Below are 21,076 nucleotides of genomic sequence, written 5' to 3'. Positions count from 1 at the left end.
TCCCCCAGAGAATGTAACAGTATTCACTTAATCACCTCTTCCTACCGCCCTGTACGATGGTTAATTATGGCTTTTATTTTATTACGTGGTAATAAAGGTTACATTTATTTTTGTAACTATGTAAAGAGCGACCGACCACGTGCGCGGTACCGAGTTTTCATATCCCCGCACAAACGTGGACCTGTGAATTGTGTCCAATACAGAGATCCTCCGTCCAGGAGGAATTACGTAATAAACCGTGGGCGGTGAATTCGGACTTCTTGGAGCAAGAACTGAAGGGTCACTGGGCTACGCGCCCGCAGGTACTGGCGCTCTCCAAACTTGACCCTGCGTTTAGAGGCCCGGCGGCAGGTGGGTGGGCGCGCGGCCCATTCATAAAACCCAGGTTTCTCGGCCTGCCCCTCTGATTGGCCCCGGGGAAAGGGGGCGTGCCCCGCGGGTGGGGCGCGCCGTCGGCCCAGGGGAGTGGGAAGACCCACGCTTGGGTGGAGCGAGGGGGCGGTCCGCGGTCTCCCAGGCAGGACTTCCTTTTCCCTTCGCCGCGTTATCGCCTCTCCCCCGGCGTGGGGTGGTACGTCCCAGCCTCCTCCCCGGCCGGCCCGTCTCTCCCTCCCGAAGCGGTGGCGCTGCCGCCATCTTGGCGCTTCCGATGGAAGCAGGGCCGAGCCCCGGCCTTGGGTGGGCCTGAGCAGGACGCCCTTCTCGTGTAGTGCCTCGAGGCTGTCCGTCCCCCGCCCTCGCCCCCGCGCGTGGCACCGGCTGGGGCCCGGGAGGAGGGGTGGGCGGGGCGGCCGCCGCGACCCGGGGCGGGCGGTACCATTCCGACGTGGAGGGGAGGGCCGGCAGCTGGGGGGCGGGGCCGCCCGGGGGCGGGGCGAGGAGCGGGCTGGCCTGTTCCCCGGGGCGGGGCGGGGCGGCGAGGGCGGGGCGTGGGGCGGACGGAACCACCGGGGCGGGGTGGGGAGGTAACGGGACGGGCGCGACCATGGCTCGGTGAGGCAGCGGGGGTGGGGATCTGTTCGGGGGAGGCCTGGGGCCGCTCGCTGGTGCGCTGTCTCCGCCACCCCCCCTTTCGCTACCGCCGCCGCCGCCGCCGCCGCCCCGGGCATGTCGTCCAACTGCACCAGCACCACGGCGGTGGCGGTGGCGCCGCTCAGCGCCAGCAAAACCAAGACCAAGAAGAAGCATTTCGTGTGCCAGAAAGTGAAGCTATTCCGGGCCAGCGAGCCGATTCTCAGCGTCCTGATGTGGGGGGTGAACCACACGGTAACCAGCCTCCCCGTGCGCGCCCCCACTCCCCAGGGCCTCGCCACGCTCGCCCCGCGGGTGACGCCTGCAACCCCTCCGCCGAGCCACTTGCATGCCCGCCCACCCGTGCACGCTGTCCGGCCGGGCGTGCACTCCCCGGTCGCCACGCGAGGCCTGCTGTCCCCTTGCTATACCGTTGTCGTCTCCCCTTCGCTCCAGCCCCACTGATTTTCTGCTCGCTCCGTGCAACCCCTGAGCTCTGAGGGAAGGCCTGGGCTCTGCGACGACGCTGCTTCTAAGGGCTGTTGCCCTTGTCTCTTAATAGCTGGCTGCCAGATCATTGCCCAGTTGACAGGGCAAGTGGCACTGGCCTGCCTGAATATTCCTGTTTGTGGTCGTTTCGTTGGTGTGGCTGCACAGAGTTTTTTATTTTCTAGGCCTCTTTACGCCTGGCTGTGGAAACCCTCTCTTGAGTTTCCTTTCTTCTTCTTATTGAAAGACGGTACCAGCTGGAGAAGCAGAGGCTTCTCTGAACCACTGACACCTGACCTGGGTCCCCTGGGATGAAGGAGGAGTGTGAACACAAGGCCTGAGGGAGTGTAGACCTGGTTATAGAAATTAGGCGTCTTTCCCGTTCTTCTGTGGTGTTTCAAAGATGTTGACTTCTTGTCTGTCGGATGGTTTTCCAGGATGTGGTAATGACAGATTACTGTCCCAGACGAGTGGTCCCCTGGGTCCTGGGTGCTCTGAGATTGTGCAGTAGCCTTGCCAGGAAGTTGCATGTGGACAGTGTTTGCTGGTTGACTTTATTTATGTGCAAGTTATGTAGGGTCTGTCCTCTTCCAGCGGCCTGCCCCTTGCCTTGTGACAACTTCTTTGTGAGTTCCCTATGCTGGGAGCAAACAGATGAAGTGGCTCCCAGATGAGGTGAAAGGACCTGAGGCGCTAACTTCACCATCCACAAGTTTAGAATGAGGGAAGTGAAGGGTTGGGTTTCCTGTGGATTTCATTCTTTAAGGCTCCCTGGCTTTTCTTATGGACACTTGAAATTGTCCAGAAGACCAAACAATGACCCAGGGGCCCAGGGTCAGCAAGACTTCGTTTTCTGTTGTTTTGGTAGAAGACCTAGAGAGGAGCCTTTGGCTAGAGTGTGTCAGATCTCTATGTCCCATTAAGAGAAGTGCACGTGTGTGTGAGGTCCATGTCTCCGTCTTGGTCAGGTTATCCTTCTCCTCGTCATCGCTGGGGTTAATGAGTATCCTGGCAGGGTAGTGTGATGCCTGGACCTCTAAAGCTGCTGGAGGTCAACAGGGAGCAGAGTTTGCTCCTCTCGCTTCCTGCTGCTTCTAGGGGTCATCTGACTTTTCCAGGGAAACTGGGTCAGCAGAATGTGAACCCTGTATCCTTTTCTGGAAGTCAGTCCTTGATTTTGACACCCTGCTTCTCACTAGAAAGCACCCTGTCTGTGCAGAGAGCTGGTAGGCAGGTCCCTGATATGACTCACGAGACAAGCCTCTGGTGGAGAGTACCTTGCCTGTGGTCACTCTAAGAGTTCCTTGTCTGGCACCAAGAGGCCCTGTCGGTTAGTGGCGGTCCTTGAGTGATAGGTCTTTTGTTCCTTTCACTCTCTTATCCATGACCAAGGTTAGATGAGGGTACGTATGGTCTTGCTAGAGAACTGTACTGGGGGAAGGTAGGGGTGTGTGTGTGTGTATGTGTGTGTCTTACTGTGCGTGCCAGTTCCTGGGCTCATATATGGTGTTTGGTTTTCTCGAGGGCAGGTCATCAGTGTGCAAAGATGTGGGCATGTGATGGAAGGCTTTGAGTGGCAAGTGGGCGTGACGGTCACCATTTATTTCCCTTCGCTAGCTTTAAGATTAAGGTTTGATGGGCGAGCCGGAAAAGCATTGACATTGAGCTAGAGCCGCAGGCATCTAGACATAATGGGAGGGGGAGGGCACGGAGCACCACTACCCTGGATAGGTGAGCTTTTAAGGTCAGTTAGTTGTCTTGCTTCATTCTGGCCCAAGGTAAGGTGTAGAGGTGCATGTACCCAGAAGGGCATGACTCTAGGGGACCTTGCCGTGTTTCTAGGGTATTAGGACTGCATTGTTCCTAGTGGGCAGCCGGCCTTTCTTGGAGTTTCCCTTTCTTCAGAAGCTCCCTGTTACACCTCTTTGCCACTTAAAATTACATATATCACCTTTTCTTCGGTTCTTCAGTAACTCAGTCTTTGAAGCTTTTAGTCCTGTTGGTCTAGAGCTAAAATGGTGTCTCAGATAGGAATGCATTTGTCTATGGCAAAACCCGGTTACCTTCTCGTGGTCAGTCGGTTTACTTCCAAGTTGTAAAGAGAAGCCTTTTTAGAAGGAACTGATTTGTTCTTCGTTTTGTTAAAAGAGGCATTTGGACCCAGTGTCATCAGAGGAGTCCCTGGAGAAGACAGGCAGCAGCCCTTGGTGTCTGTGGAGGAAAAGAGGGTAGGAGTCGAAGCCAGAGAGAAATCAAAATGCTAGACCCGAAAGGGTGGAACTAGTGAGGAAAGCAAGCAAGCTGGGGTTTTAGTGGATGAATCAGAGTTCAAAGAGTCTGGAATTAGGTACTCCTTGAAGGAACCCAGAGCCTGCCAGCTGCCCTGTCCTGTGTGTGTGGGTCCCTTTAGGAACCGCGGGTGTGTGGAGTCTCAGGAGGAGGAGGAGTAGCAGTTGATGGTAACTCTGTCTTTACTCATTTGAGAAGCCGCCAGCTCTTCCCCAGAGTGGCTGCACCATTGTACATTTCTGTCGGTGGCCTGTGATGTGATTGCTCCAGATCTTTGTCAACACTTGTTACTGTCTTTTTTAGCATAGGCATTCTAGTGGGTGTGAAACAGTGTCTCATTGTGATTTTGATTTGCATTTCTCTTGTAACTAATGATGTTAAGTAACCTTCCGTCTTCACTGGCTGTTGTATATTTTCTTTGTAGAATGTCTATTAAACCCTTTGTGCATTTAAAAACAAATTGTGCTTATTTATTTACCTGTTTACTTGTTTACTTTTTTATTTATTTTTGTGGTCCTGGGATATGGTTATGAACCCAGAGCCTTGTGCATGCTAGGCAAACACTTTTTTTTTTTTTTTTTTTTTTTAAACTTTAGGCTTCTGAAGAAAAAGAACCCACCAGGAGCAATGCAGCCCTGATCTCCTAGCTCAATCTGGCCTCCAACTCTCTGAGTAGTTTAACATGACCTTGAACTTCTGAAACTCCTGCCTCCCCGCTTTGAGTGCTAGATTTACTGCATGTGTCATTGTTTTATGCAGTGCTGGATACCAAACCTAGGGCCATGTATGTATATGCTAGGGAAATGTTCTACCAACTCAGTTACATCCTCAGCCCCCTGTCCACGTTTGTTTTATTATTATTATTTAAATAGAACCTCATTAGGTTGCACAGGGTGGCCTAAACTTCTTCTGTATCCCAGGCAGGCCCCGGATTTGCACTCTTCCTAAGCAGCTGGGAAATCCCCCAGCTCCGCAGGGTCCAAGTTTATTTTCTTTTGAGCCAGGATCTCAATGTGTGGCGTGTAATCTTCCTGCTTCTTCCCCCCCCAGTGCGGAAGTGCTAGCCACCGTGCCCAGCCTTGCTTCTTGCTCAGTTTAGCCTCTGAATTATTAATGCTCATGGCTCGTGGAGTTAATCATGGGGATAATCCAGAAACCATTTACGTGAGGAGATGCAGCAGACTTGCCTTCCAGGGGAGTATGCTTAGCCTGGCATTCGACCGGGTTCACGGTCCATGATGCGCTCCGTGCTGCTGAAGGGGAAGAAGACAGGCTCAGGACCGCACAGATAGGAAAGCAGGCACGCATCTCCCCGAATCCTCCCTGCTGCAAACCTTGACGTTCCTCTTCTACCAAGTAAAGTCTCTTTTCTTTTTCTCTTCCTGGTGCTTGAGGCTTCACAGTCTGGCCCTTGCTTGCATAGCTGACCCTTAACCTTCTTTCCCATCCCACCAGACAGGGAGATGTGGGCACAGTGACAGCACTCTTGCTTGTGTCTGCTCGCCTTCCTCCTTCAGACCCCGACTCCCTCCTTTTTTTTTTTTTTTTTTTTTTCTGCTCATCTGTCCTTCATCTCAACATTTATCAGGCAACTCTTTAGTTCCAGTTGTGTTCTAAGGGTCTCTCAGTGGAGTGGAGAAATCAAACATGTAAAGAAATCATTACCTGGCCTGTGAGATGGCTCAGCAGGAAAAGGCAGCTGCCGCCAAGTCTGACCCTAACTGTATGCGTTCGATTCCTGGGACCCAGCTAGTGGAGGAAAGAGAAAAATGACTCCTGTTAGTTGTCCTCTGACCTACACATGTGCACCCATAATGAATGAATGAATGAATGAATGAATGAATGAATGAATGAATGAAATTACCCTGAATGTGATACTTAGTTTGTAAAGATGCACAGAGAAATGAGGAATTAATTCATCCTGGGGGAAGCAGGGAGTCTCTCAAGACAGGATGATTTTGATTATTCTTTGGCCTTTATTCTTTCCATTCTTTTTATTTCACTTTATATATATATTTATGTGCTATATATATATATGTGTGTGTGTGCTTGTGTGTGTGTATGTATGTATGTATACTCTATTTTTATAAGGTATTCTGCCTGCATGCCAGAAGAGAGCACCAGATCTCGTTATGGATGGTTATGAGCCACCATGTGGTTGCTGGGAATTGAACTCAGGATCTTTGGAAGAGTAGCCAGTGCTCTTAACCTCTGAGCCGTCTCTCCAGCCCCATCCCTTCTTTTTTAAAAAATGGCTTATTTTTCTTTTATGTGTATGGGTGTTTTGGCTGCATGTAGTGCCCACAGAGGCCAGGAGAGGTCCTCAAAATTAAATTATAGACTGAGTGTTGGGAATTGAACCTGAGTCCCTTGTAAGAGCAACAGTGTTTTTAACCACTGAGCCATCTCTGGCCCATATCCTTTCCATTCTTTTTTTTTTTTTTTTTTTTTATTTATTTTTATTTTATGTACATTAGTGTTTGGCTGCATATATGTTCATGTGAGGATATTTGATCCCCTGGAACAGGAATGAGAGACAGTTGGGAGCTGCCATGTGGGTGCTGGGAATTGAACCCGGCTCCTCTGGAAGAGCAGTCAGTGCTCTTAACCGCTGAGCCATCTCCCCAGCCCTGCTTTCCGTTCTTGTTGCCTAGCTCTATCATATGAACTGTTACAGTGGTCCCATAAATGTTCTACCTGCACACTCAGGCAGACATGCACACAAAATAAATGAATGAGGGGAAAAAAGACACAGAAAAGAAAATTCATTAGGTATGCTGATTTACAGTACTAGAAAGCATCGGAAACCTAGGATTTAGTCAGTACAAGCAACTGTTATCTTAAGCATTTACTCTTTTATGGTACTGGGTTTTGAATCTGGAATCTTGCTATGCCAGGAAAGTGCTCTAACACTGCGCTACATCTGAAAACCCCTCATTTTTTTAAACCCAGCTATCTTGCCATCCCGACTTCTCTTCATTTTATTTTAAAACATTCATGTATTCATGATCCTCCCTGTGTGTGTGGAGGTTAGAGGGTAACTTTTAGGAGTCAGTTTTTCCTTCCACCATGTTTTTGGTTTTTTGGTTTGGTTTGGGTTTTTGTTTTTGTTTTTTTGGTGGTGGGAGTTTTGAGACAGCATTTCACTGTGTTGCCCTGGTTGTTCTGGAACTCACCCTGTAGACCAGGCTGGCCTCAAACTCACACTCGCCTGCTTCTGCCTCCCAAGTGCTGGGATTAGAGACATGTTTTTCTTTTTTTTTTTTTTTTTTTTTTTGTTTTTGTTTGTTTGTTTTTCCTGACAGGGATTCTCTGTGTAGCCGTGGCTGTCCTGACCTTGCTTTGTAGACCAGGCTGGCCTCAAACTTACAGCGATCCGCCTGCCTCAGCCTCCTGAGTGCTGGGATTTACAGGCGCTCCCCATTGCACCGGGCTGGAGACATGTTTTTCTAACTGTGCTGGCCTTGAATGTGCTTCAGAGCCCAGTGCAGGCTGGTTCTGAGTTCATGATCCCTCTACTGTCAGTCTCCGAAATGGCTAGGACTATGGGCCTACCCCACCTGGTCCCGTTAGCTGTTATCTATTAATATCCTAATATCTGTAACACGATGGCTCACCCTCTTGTCTCTGCTATAGCACCCCCCACCCCCTTACTTCTGACCCTCCCACATGTGTCTGCACACACTCTTGCTGCTCCAGAAGCATGAACTGTATTTCACAATCCAGGCTTGGCTCTGGTGTCCCGACCACTTGGAATTCCCTTCCTCTTTTTATTTTTTTACTTTAAGAGAACTATTCAAATGCATTTCTCTGCCACTTGCTGTAGCAACCAACGCTCTTTCCCAATCCCAGGGTCAGCTGCCCCTTAATCTGTTTTTCCATTTCCCTTTTTATGGAACACAGTTCCAGCACTCATCGCCTCCTTGTTTTTTCGTTACTTGTCTGTCTTCCCAGTTGAACGGAGAGATGTCTTTCTGTTTGAGTATCCCGAGCTTCTGGCACACGCCTGGCCTAAAGTCCGTGGAGTTTAGCAGAGACTAGGCAGATCAGGAAAGGAATCGAATGCCAGGCTAAGGAGTTAAAGCCTTGCCCTGGGGTTGATGAGGAACCGTGGAAGATTTTTAAGCAGAGATGTAAGGTGATCTTATTGTAGAGCCTTTCAGCGTCAGGTGTTCTTGGCAATACTGGGGGAGGCTTAGGTGCCCCGTCTGTAGCCTGATGTACGCCGGCCAGAGATCTGCTTTTAGAACCTCTGCGCTTGTCCCTTCGCGTTCTCGCTTAATTGTGTCCTCCCTCAGAGTCCTGTGTGGGGTTTGTTTCATGTTCCCCGTAAGAGCACGAGTGTCTTCTTTCTTTTGTGTATACACCATGCCCCTCCCCTCCCCCCTACACACACACACACACACACACACACACACACACACCCAACATAGAAAGAAGGATAGTACTGTTCAACTGAAGTTGAATCCAGTTCTGGAGATACAAAATTGAGTACAACTGGGGTGGTGGTGGTGATCTCACAGACTTCACCATCATGTCATCTGAGTTTAAAAGTTCTGTTATTAGGTTATGTGCTCAATAATTATTATCGATGGAACCGGAACCCAAAGATAGCCAGTTTAACAACCCCTTGAACTACATTACAGTAAGAGTGACGCAGAAGGCTGGAGAGATGCTCTGTGGTTAAGAGTGTTAGTATTTCGGAACACAACCTGCTTCTTAGTTACCCGGCAGCCTATGATGTCATCATGTGTTGCCAGCAAGCCGGGTGACCATACCTGGCGTGGTTATCGTGCCCCCTTAAAGGTCTGATACCAACACGTGGTCCCTCTCTTACAGTCTCTCTCTTTACTTTCCCCCTCACTCTCTCGGGGCGCCCCATCCCCCCCTTTCCCCTTTATCTTTCCCCACCATGTCCCATTTCCCACTTCCTCCGTACCCTTCTAATAAACCTCTCGCAGAGATATCGGTTGTCCCCCTGCTTCTTCTTTTTAGTTCTTAACAAAGAGCACTTGCTGCCCTTCCAGAGCTCAGTTCCCGGCCTCCATGGTGGCTCGCCAACTCCTGTAACTCCAGCTAAGGGGATCCAACACCCTTTTCTGGCCTCTGCAGGCCTCCATGTAACGTGGCCAGCACTCTCTCGCTCTCTCAAGGCTCTTCTAGCCCTACACTCACGTACACATCCACACACACAGATGCACACATAAATGCATAATTAAAAATAAAGCTTTTTTTAAAAAAGGATTCAGAAAATTAATGAATAAAGCATTCCTTATTAGTCGCCATTAGAATAATTTCAGCCTGGCGCTCTTAGAATAATCAGTTGTGCCAGGTGGTGGTTGCACACACCTTTGATCCTAGCATTTGGGAGGCAGAGGCAGGCAGATCTCTTGAGTTCTACGCCAGGCTGGTCTACAGAGAGGGCTACACAGAGAAACCTTGTCTTGAAAAACCAAACCCAAAATAACAACGAAAAACAATCATGGTTAATATACAATCAAGTCCTGTCCTTAGCACCAACTTGTATCTTGCATCAGTCCAGAATCAAGTTGTAGCAGAGTCTATATTGTTTGGGAGTATTCTCCGAGCCAATGAAATGTTCTTCCTAATGGAGGGATGAACTGGAAAAGCAGAACTGAAGTTTAGCATGGTACATGCAGTTGATCTGAGCACTTGAGAAACTGAGAGGCAGTAGGATCGCATGTTTGAGGCTAGCCTGGTCTACATACCAGATGCCAGGCCAGCCAGGACTACTATATAGGAAGGCACTGTCTCAGAAAAGAAAAAAAGAAAAGTCATAATTGCCTAAGAGCCTGCACTCCATTTTCTGTATTGCCTCTTTGTCTTTATGAATTTTGTTTTGTTTTGAGCTAAAGCCTCACCACCATGTAGATCTGGATGGCCCAGAACTGGCTGTGTAGACCAGGCTGGTCTCCATCTCAAACAGATCTGCCTTGCCTCCGCTTCTCAAGTGTTGGAAGGAAAGGCCTTTTCACCCCTTTGTTTTCAGTGTGCTCCTGATAGTCTCGCTGTCTGACTCATCCTGCTGTCTCTGCCTTCTAACTGCCCTGACTCCAGTCACAGCACAGCACACCGCACTCTTATCTTTCAGACAGGATCTTCCTGTGTATCCCAGGCTCAAACCCGAGGTCCTCCTGCTTCAGCCTTCTGGGTCTCTATTTCTCCTTTTTTTAGAGCAAGGCTTGAAAAGGCCAGGAAAAGAGGAAGTGGGGTAGCCACCATGAATTGTCTTTGGGGGCAGAAAAACAAGGCAATGGAGTGGGTTCCACTGTAGGCACAGATTTGACAGTCAGATCCCCTTGTAGTACAACTGTTGTTGTGGAAGGTGTAACCAATAAAGGGCATCAGTCGGGAACCGCCTTTATCAAAGAAAACGGCATAGCATAAAACTCATGAGTTTTTAATTTACAGTTTACTGACTTTTGACAAAAAGTATGTGCTTATGGAACCAAACAACAGAGGTTTCTTTCTTTCTTTTTTGGTTTTGTTTTGATTTGTTTTGGTTTTTCAAGACAGGGATTTTGTGTGTAACAGCCAGGCCCTGACCTGGCTGTCCTGGACCCAGGCTTACAGAGATCTGCCTGCCTCTTCCTCCCAAGTGCCACTATGCCCAGTTCAACTTAGAAAGAAAGAGAGAGAAAGAAAGAAAGAAAGAAAGAAAGAAAGAAAGAAAGAAAGAAAGAAAAGTTTCTTTCTCTTTCTTTTACTTATTTTTATTATGTATACAGTGTTATGCCTGCATGTAGGCCTGCAGGCCAGAAGAGGGCACCAGATCTCATTATAGATAGTTGTGAGCCACCATGTGGATGCTGGGAATTGAACTCAGGACCTCTGGAAGAGCAGCCAGTGCTCTTAACCTCTGAGCCGTCTCTCCAGCCCCACAACATAGCTTTCTTATAGTTAGCTTTCATTTATTGTGTACTGATAGGGATCGAACCAGGGCCTTGTATGTGCCAGTCAGATGCTCTGCCACTGAGCGTCATACCCAGCCTAAAATGCTTCTTATGCCTCATTTTATTTAAACTCTTGATTTTTCTTCTCCCAAGCACTAGGATTACTGGCAAGTACCATCACTCCTGGTCTTATGACCCTAGAACACGCTGCTGCTTTTTTTTTTTTTTTTTTAAATAATTTATTTTTTCTTTTACGTGCACTGGTGTTTAGCCTGCATGTGTGTTCGTGTGAGGGTGTCAGATCTTGGAGCTACAGACAGTGTGAGCTGCCACGTGGGTGCTGGGAATCGAACCTGGAAGAGCAGAAGCAGACAGTGCTCTTAACCGCTGAGCCATCTCTCCAGGCCCTTGTTTTGTTTTTTAGATAGGGTCTTTCTATGTAGCCCAGCTGTCCTGAAACTTGCTGTGTTGATCAGGGTGGCCTTGAACTCATAGAGCTTCACCTGCTTCTGTCTCCAGAGGACTGGGGTTTTTCTAAAGGTGTGCTGCCATGCCTGGGGAGAAACATATTTCCTATGTCCTCTTACTCCTGGCCATCCCCAGCTCACCCAGACTGTGGTATGTCATTTCTGTGCTTAGATTCCTGTTCTAGAGTTTCAAGTAGGTGAAGTTACTTGGGATGTGCTTTTTTGTCTATTCCTCTCAAGGGTTTGCCAGCTATTGCTTGAATGTCTCCCTCATTGCATTCTCTCTCTGCCTTTCTACACACACACACACACACACACACACACACACACACACACCACACACACACACACACACACACACACACACAGACATCTTCCTCAATTTACCCATAGGTACATTAGGCTTCTCACCAGCTCTGGGAAAGTGGCTTACTGGCCCAGTTAACTTGAAACTTACCCCATCAACTGACCTTTCTAAGTAAAAAAGATTTAGAACATAAAATGAGCAACAAATGAAATGCCAGTTCCCCCATTTGTACCCCTGATGGAGTCCTAATGGCTGAAGGTTATCCCCTTTCTGCCACATGGGGCCTCGCGTAGATAATGGAGGTTCTGCCAAGAAAGCATCTGGGAGGCGCAGGGCTGTGTCCCTCACCCCCAGTCCATTAAGTCATGACTAAGGTCTCCTCCATAAATCCTGAGTGCATTAGTGGCAACTGGGTTGAGGGTCAAATGTCAAACACTCAGAGGACATCTGTGGCTAATTAGGACAGCTAATTGGCTGAGCAAGATGGGGGAATGCAGGATCCGCCCTCAGCCCTGCACCAGTGGGGAGCTGGCTCCCTGTCTAGGCTTGTGTGTGTGTGTCCATCCATGTCTGTCTGTCACACAGAGAAGGCTTGGGTAAATCATAACCCCCACCCCCAATTCAGCAAAAGCAGGTTGTTGCATGGTGAACTGGTCCTACTTTTATCATGAGAGTCAAAGTGATCTCTAACTCCTCTGTCACTTTCTCAATCTTACCTATCCAGTTATCTGCCTGTCTATTTATTTATTGGTTTGTTTGTTTTGAGGTAGGGTCTTACTGTGTAGCCTTAGCTGGCATAGAACTCTCTGTGTAGATCAGGCTGGCCTGGAACTCACAGAGACGCTGCCCGTGCCCGCCTCTTGAGTGCTGAGATTAAAAAGGCTTGCAACACCATACCCCATCACTTTAAATTTAATCCTTCGCTCTGGCGACACAAGTTACACCCACTCTGATCCACCCAGCCTTTTTCTTGCTTTGAGCTAATTTTTTTTTTTTTTTGAGTGACCCTTTGTTTGTATTGATAACCAAAAGGCTTCCGTTAGTAAGCATCGAGGTTGTAGGGCGTTCACTCGTTAATGCGTTTGTTACAGCCACAGGTGTGTGTTGAGTTAACTGCCAGCGTGGAGTCCTCCCGGGTCAAGTAGGGAGTCCTCGGGGGTCAAGAAGGTGATCTTTGCCGGCACAACCAGTAAATGGCCTGGCGTGTGCAAGGTTCTGGATAGGATCCCCAGCACCAGAAAGAAAGACGAGTCTTACGGCATTGCCCGTCTGAAGTCTAGCAGGCCCACAAGGTTTATCAGCCTTCACTGAAGTATGTGGGACGCCCGAGGAGCAAGGGGAGCTTCAGGAACAGGGGCCTTTGAGCTCTTAGCGGGAATCAACAGGTGGAGGTGAGGCCGTGAAGGCATTACTCCTAGGAGGAGCAGAAGGCAGCCGGATGGGATCTGGAGGTGGGTGCCTTCCACGTTGGGTAGCCTGTCTCCCTGGGTGCGGCTTTCTGCCTAAACTTTGCCGTTGCTTTGCAGATCAATGAGCTGAGCAATGTCCCCGTCCCTGTCATGCTGATGCCGGATGACTTCAAAGCTTACAGCAAGATCAAGGTGGACAATCATCTCTTCAATAAGTAAGTGCTCTCTGGGTAGGGGAGGCCTTAGGGTTTTTTTGTGGACGGTCTTTTACTTCCTTAAAACACCCAACCTTGTGTCACAAGTACGCTTGTTGCCAGAGGTGACAAACAGGCCTGGAAAATGCGTTTGAAAATGTGATTTCCCCTATGCATGTCATATGTCATCTCCCTTCTGTATCAGAGGACTTCCAGTGTCTTTGGGGCGTGTGGCTGGGCCCCCAGGAGATTGACCCAGGGACAGGGAAGTGGGCTTCTGGGAGCTGAGGAGGCTATGTGTGCAGTTACTTTGTAGACCAGGCTAGCCTGGAACCCACAGAGATCCGCCTGCCTCTGCCTCCCGAGTGCTGGGATGCTGGGCGTGGGCTGGCCAGGGCCCGCATCTTGATCTCAGGATGTAACGGTTGTTAGAACCTTTGTTACATGTATCCTTTGTTTTCCACCTGTGCTTAAAGCCCAAGCTGAGCTTGATGCTCCAGGTCGCTCCACAAAGTAACTTCTCTCACTTCTGACTGTGGCTTTCTGGATTTCAGACCAATGTCTAGAAATTGTCCCCAGGCATTTTTGGAGACCTTCAGCAGTCATCTCAAACCTAGCACCGTGGAGGGTGTACTCTAAGTCTCCTCCTCCTCCTCCTCCTCCCCCCTCGAAACAGGGTTTGTCTAAGTAGTGCTGGCTGGCACTCACTAAGTAGACCAGGCTATCCTTGAACTTCCGCGAACGCCTACCTGCCCCTTCAGTGCTGCGATTACAGGTATATGCTGGAACTCAGGGTGGCCTGAACCCCACTGTGTGGATAAGGTTGGCCTCCGACTTTCAGCAGTCCTCCTGCCTCAACCTCCAGAATGCGCTACACCTGCCTTCCAAGCCTTTTCCTGTTAAGCTGCCACCGCTGCTGCTTTGAGGCAGATCTCACGTGGTTTAGGGTTGATCTCAGTAGGGTGTCTTGAACTTTCCTTCTCTTGCCTCCATCTCCCAGTGCTGGAGGTACAGGCGTTCACTCCTGGTTTCTAAGCCCCTTCACAGCCTTAGGGTGTTCACTCCTGGCTTCTAAATCCCTTCACAGCCTTAGTTTTGCATTTCAAAACGAACCACACCAGAAACTGCCTGGCATTTCCACCATGCTCCCTTCTGAGCATTCCCCCTGGGTCTTGTTGCTCATTGTCCTTAGTTCCCACCACCTCACCAGCTGAGCAGTCAGACTGTCAGCCCAGAGGAAAAGCTTGATTTCAGAACCTCTGCTAGTGGCCTTCCCCTGCTATGGTAGGTGGGAACACCTTGTTCTAGAAGCCATCTGTCTTCAGAACAGCCACCTCCTCAGTGTCTTCCTAAGGAATGGGCGCAGGCCTCCACTCGGGCAGACAAAGAAGTGCTGCTGTCTGAAAGGTGAGGCTCCAGGGACCTCACACACCTCCCAGCGTTTCCCTTCCCACTCGAATCTTGGTCCAGAGTCGAACACCCGAGCTCTTAACTTTCTTTCACCTTTGCTCTTGTTCGTTCCACAGTTCTAGATGTAGTGTTTATTAGACAACAGTGCTAGTCTAGAAGATGTGTAGGGAGGCTTCAGGGGGAGCTGTTTATTTTGGAAACAGGAAGTCTGGCATGGTGGTGTAGCCAGAGGGCCTCAGTCCAGAAGGGAGTCCCTTGGCAGAGTTAGCCTAGAGGCGGAGATGGGGAAGAGCCCTGGTTTCCGGATCATTTGCTCTCTCTCACTAGGAGCCTGGCTTTGTAGAGACAGCTCAGTGGTAGAACACTTGCCTTGCAAATGCAGGGGCTGGACTCCATCCCTAGTACCACAAAAAAAAAAAAAAAAACCCACAAAAGAGCCCCAAACTCACAGTCCTAGTCAGCTGACTGAACACATCTTGAGTACACACCAAGTTTGTTTGCTTGTGCCATCTCACTGCATACCCCAGGCTGTTCTAAAACTTACCAAGTAGCCTGAGTTGCCCTTGAACTCTCACCGTGCCTGCCTTACTCTCCTGAGTTCTGGTGTCACAGGGGAACACTTGAGTCAAACCACCTTTCCTTCTTTAAAAAAATATATATATATATTCTCATTTTATGTGCATTGGTGTTTTGCATGTATGTCTGTGTGAGGGCGTCAGATCTCCGAGTTACCGACAGTTGTGAGCTGCCAGGTGGGTGCTGGGAATTGAACCCCGGGGGCCTCTGAAAGAGCCATCGGTTCTCTTAACCTCTGAGCCATCTCTCTACCCCTTCCACCTTTCTTTTCAACCGTGGACATTCAGGCAGGGCTTCCGGACATAGCTCTCTTCAGAATGTTTTCCTGGTAGCACCCCTGGGAAGAATGGCCTTCTAATGAGAAAGATCTGTGTAGTCACGCTCACCCCAGCGTATTGTGAGGGGGGTCATCTGCTGGGTCTCACCCCCAGGAGACATGCTTTTCAGGTTTTCAGGACAGCTTACCAACAAACAAGTGTGACTTTCTTACAGAGAGATGAGCGTAAAGTTCCACCTGCCTAGAATCTCCCAACAGTGTTTGTTGAAAATGCAGATTTTTGCCAGTGGTGGGAAAGGTGGGGGTTGGGAGTGAGGGGGTAGGGGTGTGTGTAAGCAGGTGTGGCACATGCTTTTAATCCCAGCTCTTGGGAGGCAGAGGCAGGAGGATCGCTGTGAGTTTGATGTACTACAAAGTGGTGTCGCTGGTGTACTGCAAAGTGAGTCCAGGACAACCAAGGCTACATAGAGAAACCCTGTCTCGAAAAACCAAAAAAAAAAGAAAAAAGAAAAAATCTAAAAGAAAGGAAGGAAGGAAGGAAGGAAGAAAGAAAGAAAGAAAGAAAGAAAGAAAGAAAGAAAGAAAGAAAGAAAGAAGGAAAATGTGGATTTTTGAGACTCACTTCCAGAATTTCTCTGGGCCACACTTTGAAGGACTCTGGTGTCTCTAGAGCCGAGTAAGGGCGGTTCACAGAGCCTGTGTCTGCTTTCCCCAGGGAAAACCTCCCCAGCCGGTTCAAGTTCAAGGAGTACTGCCCCATGGTGTTCCGAAACCTCAGGGAGAGGTTTGGCATCGATGACCAGGATTACCAGGTACGGGGCTGCCTTGGCACAGCCGGAGGCTTCAGGGATGAGGGGGTCAGGAAGCCACAAGGCAGGGAGGGGCCAGAGTGTCAGCTGTCCCTGGGCTACTGCCTCTCCCTGTCCAAGCTCACTCCTAGTGCCAGCAGACCAGGTGAGCCTTCAGGAGCTTCTGAAGATGGCTTGAAGGCTCCTGCCCCGGGAGGGAAGAGAGCTGTGTGGTAGTAGCTTCATTTCAGTCTGACAGTCCCTGTCTAGGCCGAAGTACTCTCTCCTTTGTCATTTGACTGAGACAGAGAGAGCACAAGCTATGAGGCCTCTTAGAAGCAGATAAGACAGATTAGGAAAGGAAGACGCCAAGGGTAGTATAGCACACTGCAACCCACATGTCACCTAAACATGCCACCTGTCCTTGTGGTAGGAGGGGTTAGGCACAGCAGGGCAGCTGCTGCAGTGTTCTGTCCTTGAAGTCATTGACAGCTGAGTCTGACTCAGCGGCCATGGCTCCTCGCCTTCTCTACCCTCACTTCGAGCCCCTTCCTTCCTGCCACACAGCCTGCTAGTGAAGGTGGAAGAGATTTTCTTTGCCCTTAAGCTGTAGGACCACAGCTGACTTTTTCAGTAGTTTGTGCTGACGTCTGGGGGGGAGGGGGGTAAGGGGATAAAAAAACAAGTTGCCTAAACCCTGGAAAGCACTGTTTCAAACATTGCGGAGTTCACAGGAGTGGGATGGGTCTGAGCCTCCCCCTCCTCCCCCACCACTCTGGAGGGCTGGGGTGCAGAGATGAGTGTCTTGCTGAGGAGGGAGGAGTAGATGGATGGCAGGCTTAAGCCCGAGGAAAGGTCCATGACTGACAAGTCCTGAGGCCCGTCTGCTGGGACCCTGAGCCGAGTCATACGTTTGCCACCCCAGGTTGCTTGGCTCTGTCTCTTCCGCTGTGGTCTGTCCCCGGTCCCTGGGCCCGTCTCACCACATCCTCTCCGTGTCTGCATCAGAGCTCTCGTAGCCTTTCGGGCACATGAGTGACTGTGCTCCAGGCTGAAATGAGAGCAGCAGGGCTGCTGTTGAGGGAGAGGGCTCCTGGTGGTTGAGAGTCGCAGCTGCTGCTGGACCTGAGGCGACAGAGCTGTGTATCTCCACCTGGCTTCCTTCTGCAGGGCCAGGCAGGGAGAGCGGGCGGCTTAGCCTTTGGCTTGGGGGCTCGCAGGGCAGGCCTCACTACGGACGTCCAGCGTTCCCTACCTCTTCATAGCGTTGTCCCTGGGAAGGCGGTGCTGGCTCTTCCCAGGCTGTTGTCGTTCATTTGATTTTTGATGACGTTGTGAAGCGCTGGCTGCCCTGGAGCCTGCTACATAGACCAGGCTGGCCTTGAATTCACAGAGATTACACCTGCCTCTGCCTCCCGAGACCAGAGATTAAAGATGTGTGCTACCACACCTGGCCTTTTTGTTTTGTAAAGATTTATTTTTATTAATTATGGGTGTCTGTGTGTGGGTACTTGTACGTGAGTGCGGTGGCCAGGGAGGTGAGAGGCATTAGATTCCCCTGGAATAGGAGCTACCGTTGAGTGCTGGGAATCACACTCGAGTCTTGTGAAAGATCAGTCCGCGCTTCAAACTGCTAAGCCGTCTCTCTAGCCCCTCCCAAGGGTTTTGTGAGGTTGTGATGTCTGCTTAGGAAGGAGCTTCAAATGATGGGATCAATACATGGAAAAGAAGCCTATACCCATTGCTTACTGCGGTGGGCCTTTGGAACCTGAGCCTTGTTACCTAAGAGATTCTTACGTAGTCCTGTCTGCCTGTGTTCCAAGTGGAGAAACTTAAACGGCTCACTTGAGGCCACATTGCTTGTGAGGCCCAAGGATCTTGGGCCTCTCATATGGAAGCGGTTGTAGTCTTTGAGAGCAGCTCTCTGGGTCGGAATGAACATGTCATGCATCACACACGGAGCCTAGTCTGAGGTCAAAGGCAGGAGCATCTCTCATCATGCTGAGAGAATTTTTATTTTTATTTTTGGCGGGGTGGGTCAGTGGGCATTTACTGGGCGCCGCCCCGGCTCGCGGCCGGGTCCTCTGGTGGGTGGGTGGGCAGCCGTGTCGCCGCTGCCCTCCTCAGTGGTACTTCCGCCAGCGCTCGTGCTTGAGCTCCTTGTAGGACAGGCAGTAGCTGAAGAGCACGTAGGCCGCCAGCACCATGGTGACGCCCGACACGCTGCCCTTGCGCACGTCGATGTACTTGCTGTGGTAGCGCTCGTAGCCTCTCCGGAAGGCGCCCGCGACGCCGCTGGGGCTCAAGTCCCGCAGGAGCAGCCAGCGGGGCAGCTCGCCGACTCTCACCTCCATGAGCCTCTTCTCCTTCAGGGGAGCCGGCGACGCCATCTTGCCGTCCCCAGGGTCCGCCATCCCGGGAGGAGGGCTGTGACTACTCCAAGAGAAAACGGGTTAGGGGAGGTCTGCTCCGGGGCCCTCCGTCTCGGGGTTTGTCAGTCCTTAGGCAGCTCAGTCCGTAGAGGATTCCGAACCGAAGCCAGAAGCTCGGGGACAGAGAGATAGCTCAGCAGTAGGGCGCTTGGCCAGCACGCGCAGGGCCCTCTGGGTAACCTCCCAGCGCTGGCTGTGGGAAGGAGAAGGGAAAAGGAAAACTGCCCCGCGTTCCTAGTCCAAGCCAACTGCTCTCGGTTGGACCCTCAGAACTCGGTGACGCGCAGCGCTCCCATCAACAGCGACAGCCAGGGCAGGTGTGGCACGCGGTTCCTCACCACCTACGACCGGCGTTTTGTCATCAAGACCGTGTCAAGCGAGGATGTGGCCGAGATGCACAACATCCTAAAGAAATACCACCAGGTATGGTGAGTCCCAGGCCTGGGCTGTGGAGGGTGGGCTGGGAGAGGGACAGAGAGGGCTCCAGCGGGGCCCGGTGGGGAGGCCAGGTGCGCCCTGGTAACGGCAGGTGCTAGTAAATTAGCTCCTCTTCTCATTGCCCCGGCAAAACACCTGAGGGAAACGGCCATAAGACAGCTCGCCACCGACCCTGATGTCTTAGTGACCAAGGCACTTTATGGAAGACTTTATTTGGGCTCCCAGTTCCAGAGGGTGAGCATTTGAGATGCAGGAGTAGAGGCGGCAGGCCTGGTGACTGGAACAGCATGCCAAGAGCTTACTTCTTGAACTGCAATCAGGAAGCCAACAGAGCCAACTGGGAATGGCGTGCAGCTTTGAGACGCCAAAGCCCCCCCCCCCCCCCGCCCCAGTGACGTACTTCCCTCAGCAAATCCACATCCCCTAAGCCTGTCCAAACAATGCCACCAACTGAGGACCAGACCTCACCTGAAAACTTGAGTTCAGCCGCATGGCGGGAGGAGAACTAACTCCTGCAGGTTGTCCTCTGACTTCCACAGCATGCAGTACCATGCAAACGCAATCAGCCAACCAATTCATCAGCCAATGAAGTGTGATAAAAAGGAGGAAGGAGCCGATTTGGTTTGTGGTTTCAAAGAGCTCAGTCCCTTGGTCTCATGTACTTGGGCAGAGTATCACAGTGCTGGAAATGGGTAGCAAGGGAGAGGCAGGCAGGAAGCACAGAAAGGGTTTATAGGAAGTGGCTAGAGCAGAGCACAGCTCCTAAAGGCCGTGTCCCCAGCTCCCCTTCCCCTGACTGTCCCCACCTCTTACCTTTCCCTCTTGCCAGTCGTGTCATCACACTTTAATTGCATCAGTAGATTAAATAATTTCTTAGGTCAGGCCCTCATGCTCTTATTGGCTCTGAGTCTGGAATATATCCCTATATCCCCAGAAGTGTGTTGTGTTAATCTCTTAGGTGCTTTTTAAAAAAATTAATTTAAGTTTATGGGTGTTTTGTCCATATGCGTGTATGTGTGTATGGGCCCTGTTATATGTATATATACCATATACATGCCTGGTGCCCAGAGAGGCCAGAAGAGAGTGTCAGGACCCCTGGCACAAATAGTTACAGACAGTTAGGAGCTGCCGTGTGGGTGCTGGGAATTGAACCCAGGTTCTCTAGAAGAGAGCAAGTGCTCTTGACCAGTAGAGCCATCTCTCTAGTTCTCTCTTAGATGCTGCCACACCAGCTAAGTTGTTATCGAAGGTAAACCATTGCAGCTGGCAACCAGGCACTGAGAAGAGGTGAAAGGAACTGCCAACCTTCCACGTCACAGCAGAAACGCTGGGTTCTAACCCACGCAGTAGTCAGACTTGTGGATGCGGGGTCATTCTGTTCTCCTGAAGTCCTCTAGAAGAGCCACCCGTGCTCTTAACCAGGGGGCTAGCTCCCCAGCCCTGACAGAGCATGCTTTGAAAAACCGCTAGTCCAGAGGCAGAATCTCAGAGAGCGTCTTGGCCCGGGATAGTCCCAGTGTTTCCAGGTGCTTCCCCGCCTCTGAGCCTCCCCTCTCTTCCTGTTCTCCATTCCAGTTCATAGTGGAATGCCATGGCAACACCCTCTTGCCACAGTTCCTGGGCATGTACCGCCTGACCGTGGACGGTGTGGAAACCTACATGGTGGTCACGAGGAATGTGTTCAGTCACCGGCTTACTGTACACCGCAAATACGACCTCAAGGTAAAGGGCTGTGCAGACACTGCTCTCTCTGAGGCTGGGAAAGGCTTCACGTATCACTAGGGGGAAAGCCCACCTTGTGGGGGATAGACAGCTCTAGAGTTGATGGACCTAATTACTGTAGACCAAGGGCTAGCTGAAGTCAAGGTGACAGTCATAAGGAGGGTACGTAAGCCCTAGGCGTACCATAGGGTGTGACAGGGGATGTTCTGTCTGTGGGATACGCACATCAAGAGCAGCAGAGGGGGGACAGGCTGTGCTGATGTGCACACTGGGCCTGTCGTCCAGACGCTGCGAAGTGACGGCACAACCTGGTTTCTATATACCAGGAAGGACGCCCTTGAGGATTTGAAGCA

The 21,076-nt window shown here is 50.7% G+C and overlaps 2 protein-coding genes across 2 annotated transcripts in view; one reads left to right on the top strand and one right to left on the bottom strand.

The window, feature by feature from the left end:
• The first annotated feature begins 1,014 nt into the window (after positions 1-1,014).
• Pip4k2b (phosphatidylinositol-5-phosphate 4-kinase type 2 beta) overlaps positions 1,015-21,076 on the top strand; it is a 28,104-nt gene continuing 8,042 nt past the window's right edge. The window contains exons 1-5 of the mRNA XM_055619864.1: positions 1,015-1,266; positions 13,004-13,101; positions 16,059-16,155; positions 18,834-18,986; positions 20,577-20,723. Coding sequence (XP_055475839.1) covers positions 1,108-1,266; positions 13,004-13,101; positions 16,059-16,155; positions 18,834-18,986; positions 20,577-20,723 — 654 coding nt within the window. The 5' untranslated portion in view covers positions 1,015-1,107. The remainder of the gene's footprint in view (positions 1,267-13,003; positions 13,102-16,058; positions 16,156-18,833; positions 18,987-20,576; positions 20,724-21,076) is intronic.
• LOC129686131 (ATP synthase subunit f, mitochondrial-like) lies at positions 18,206-18,584 on the bottom strand. The gene has a single exon (XM_055619865.1). The coding sequence runs from the start codon at positions 18,543-18,545 to the stop codon at positions 18,255-18,257; it is 291 nt and encodes a 96-aa protein (XP_055475840.1). The 5' UTR covers positions 18,546-18,584; the 3' UTR covers positions 18,206-18,254.

The sequence above is a fragment of the Psammomys obesus genome, unplaced genomic scaffold, assembly GCF_907164565.1.
Source record: "Psammomys obesus unplaced genomic scaffold, mPsaObe1.curated_primary_1811, whole genome shotgun sequence".
NCBI lineage: Eukaryota > Metazoa > Chordata > Mammalia > Rodentia > Muridae > Psammomys > Psammomys obesus.
This window is presented reverse-complemented; position numbering and strand designations above follow the sequence as displayed.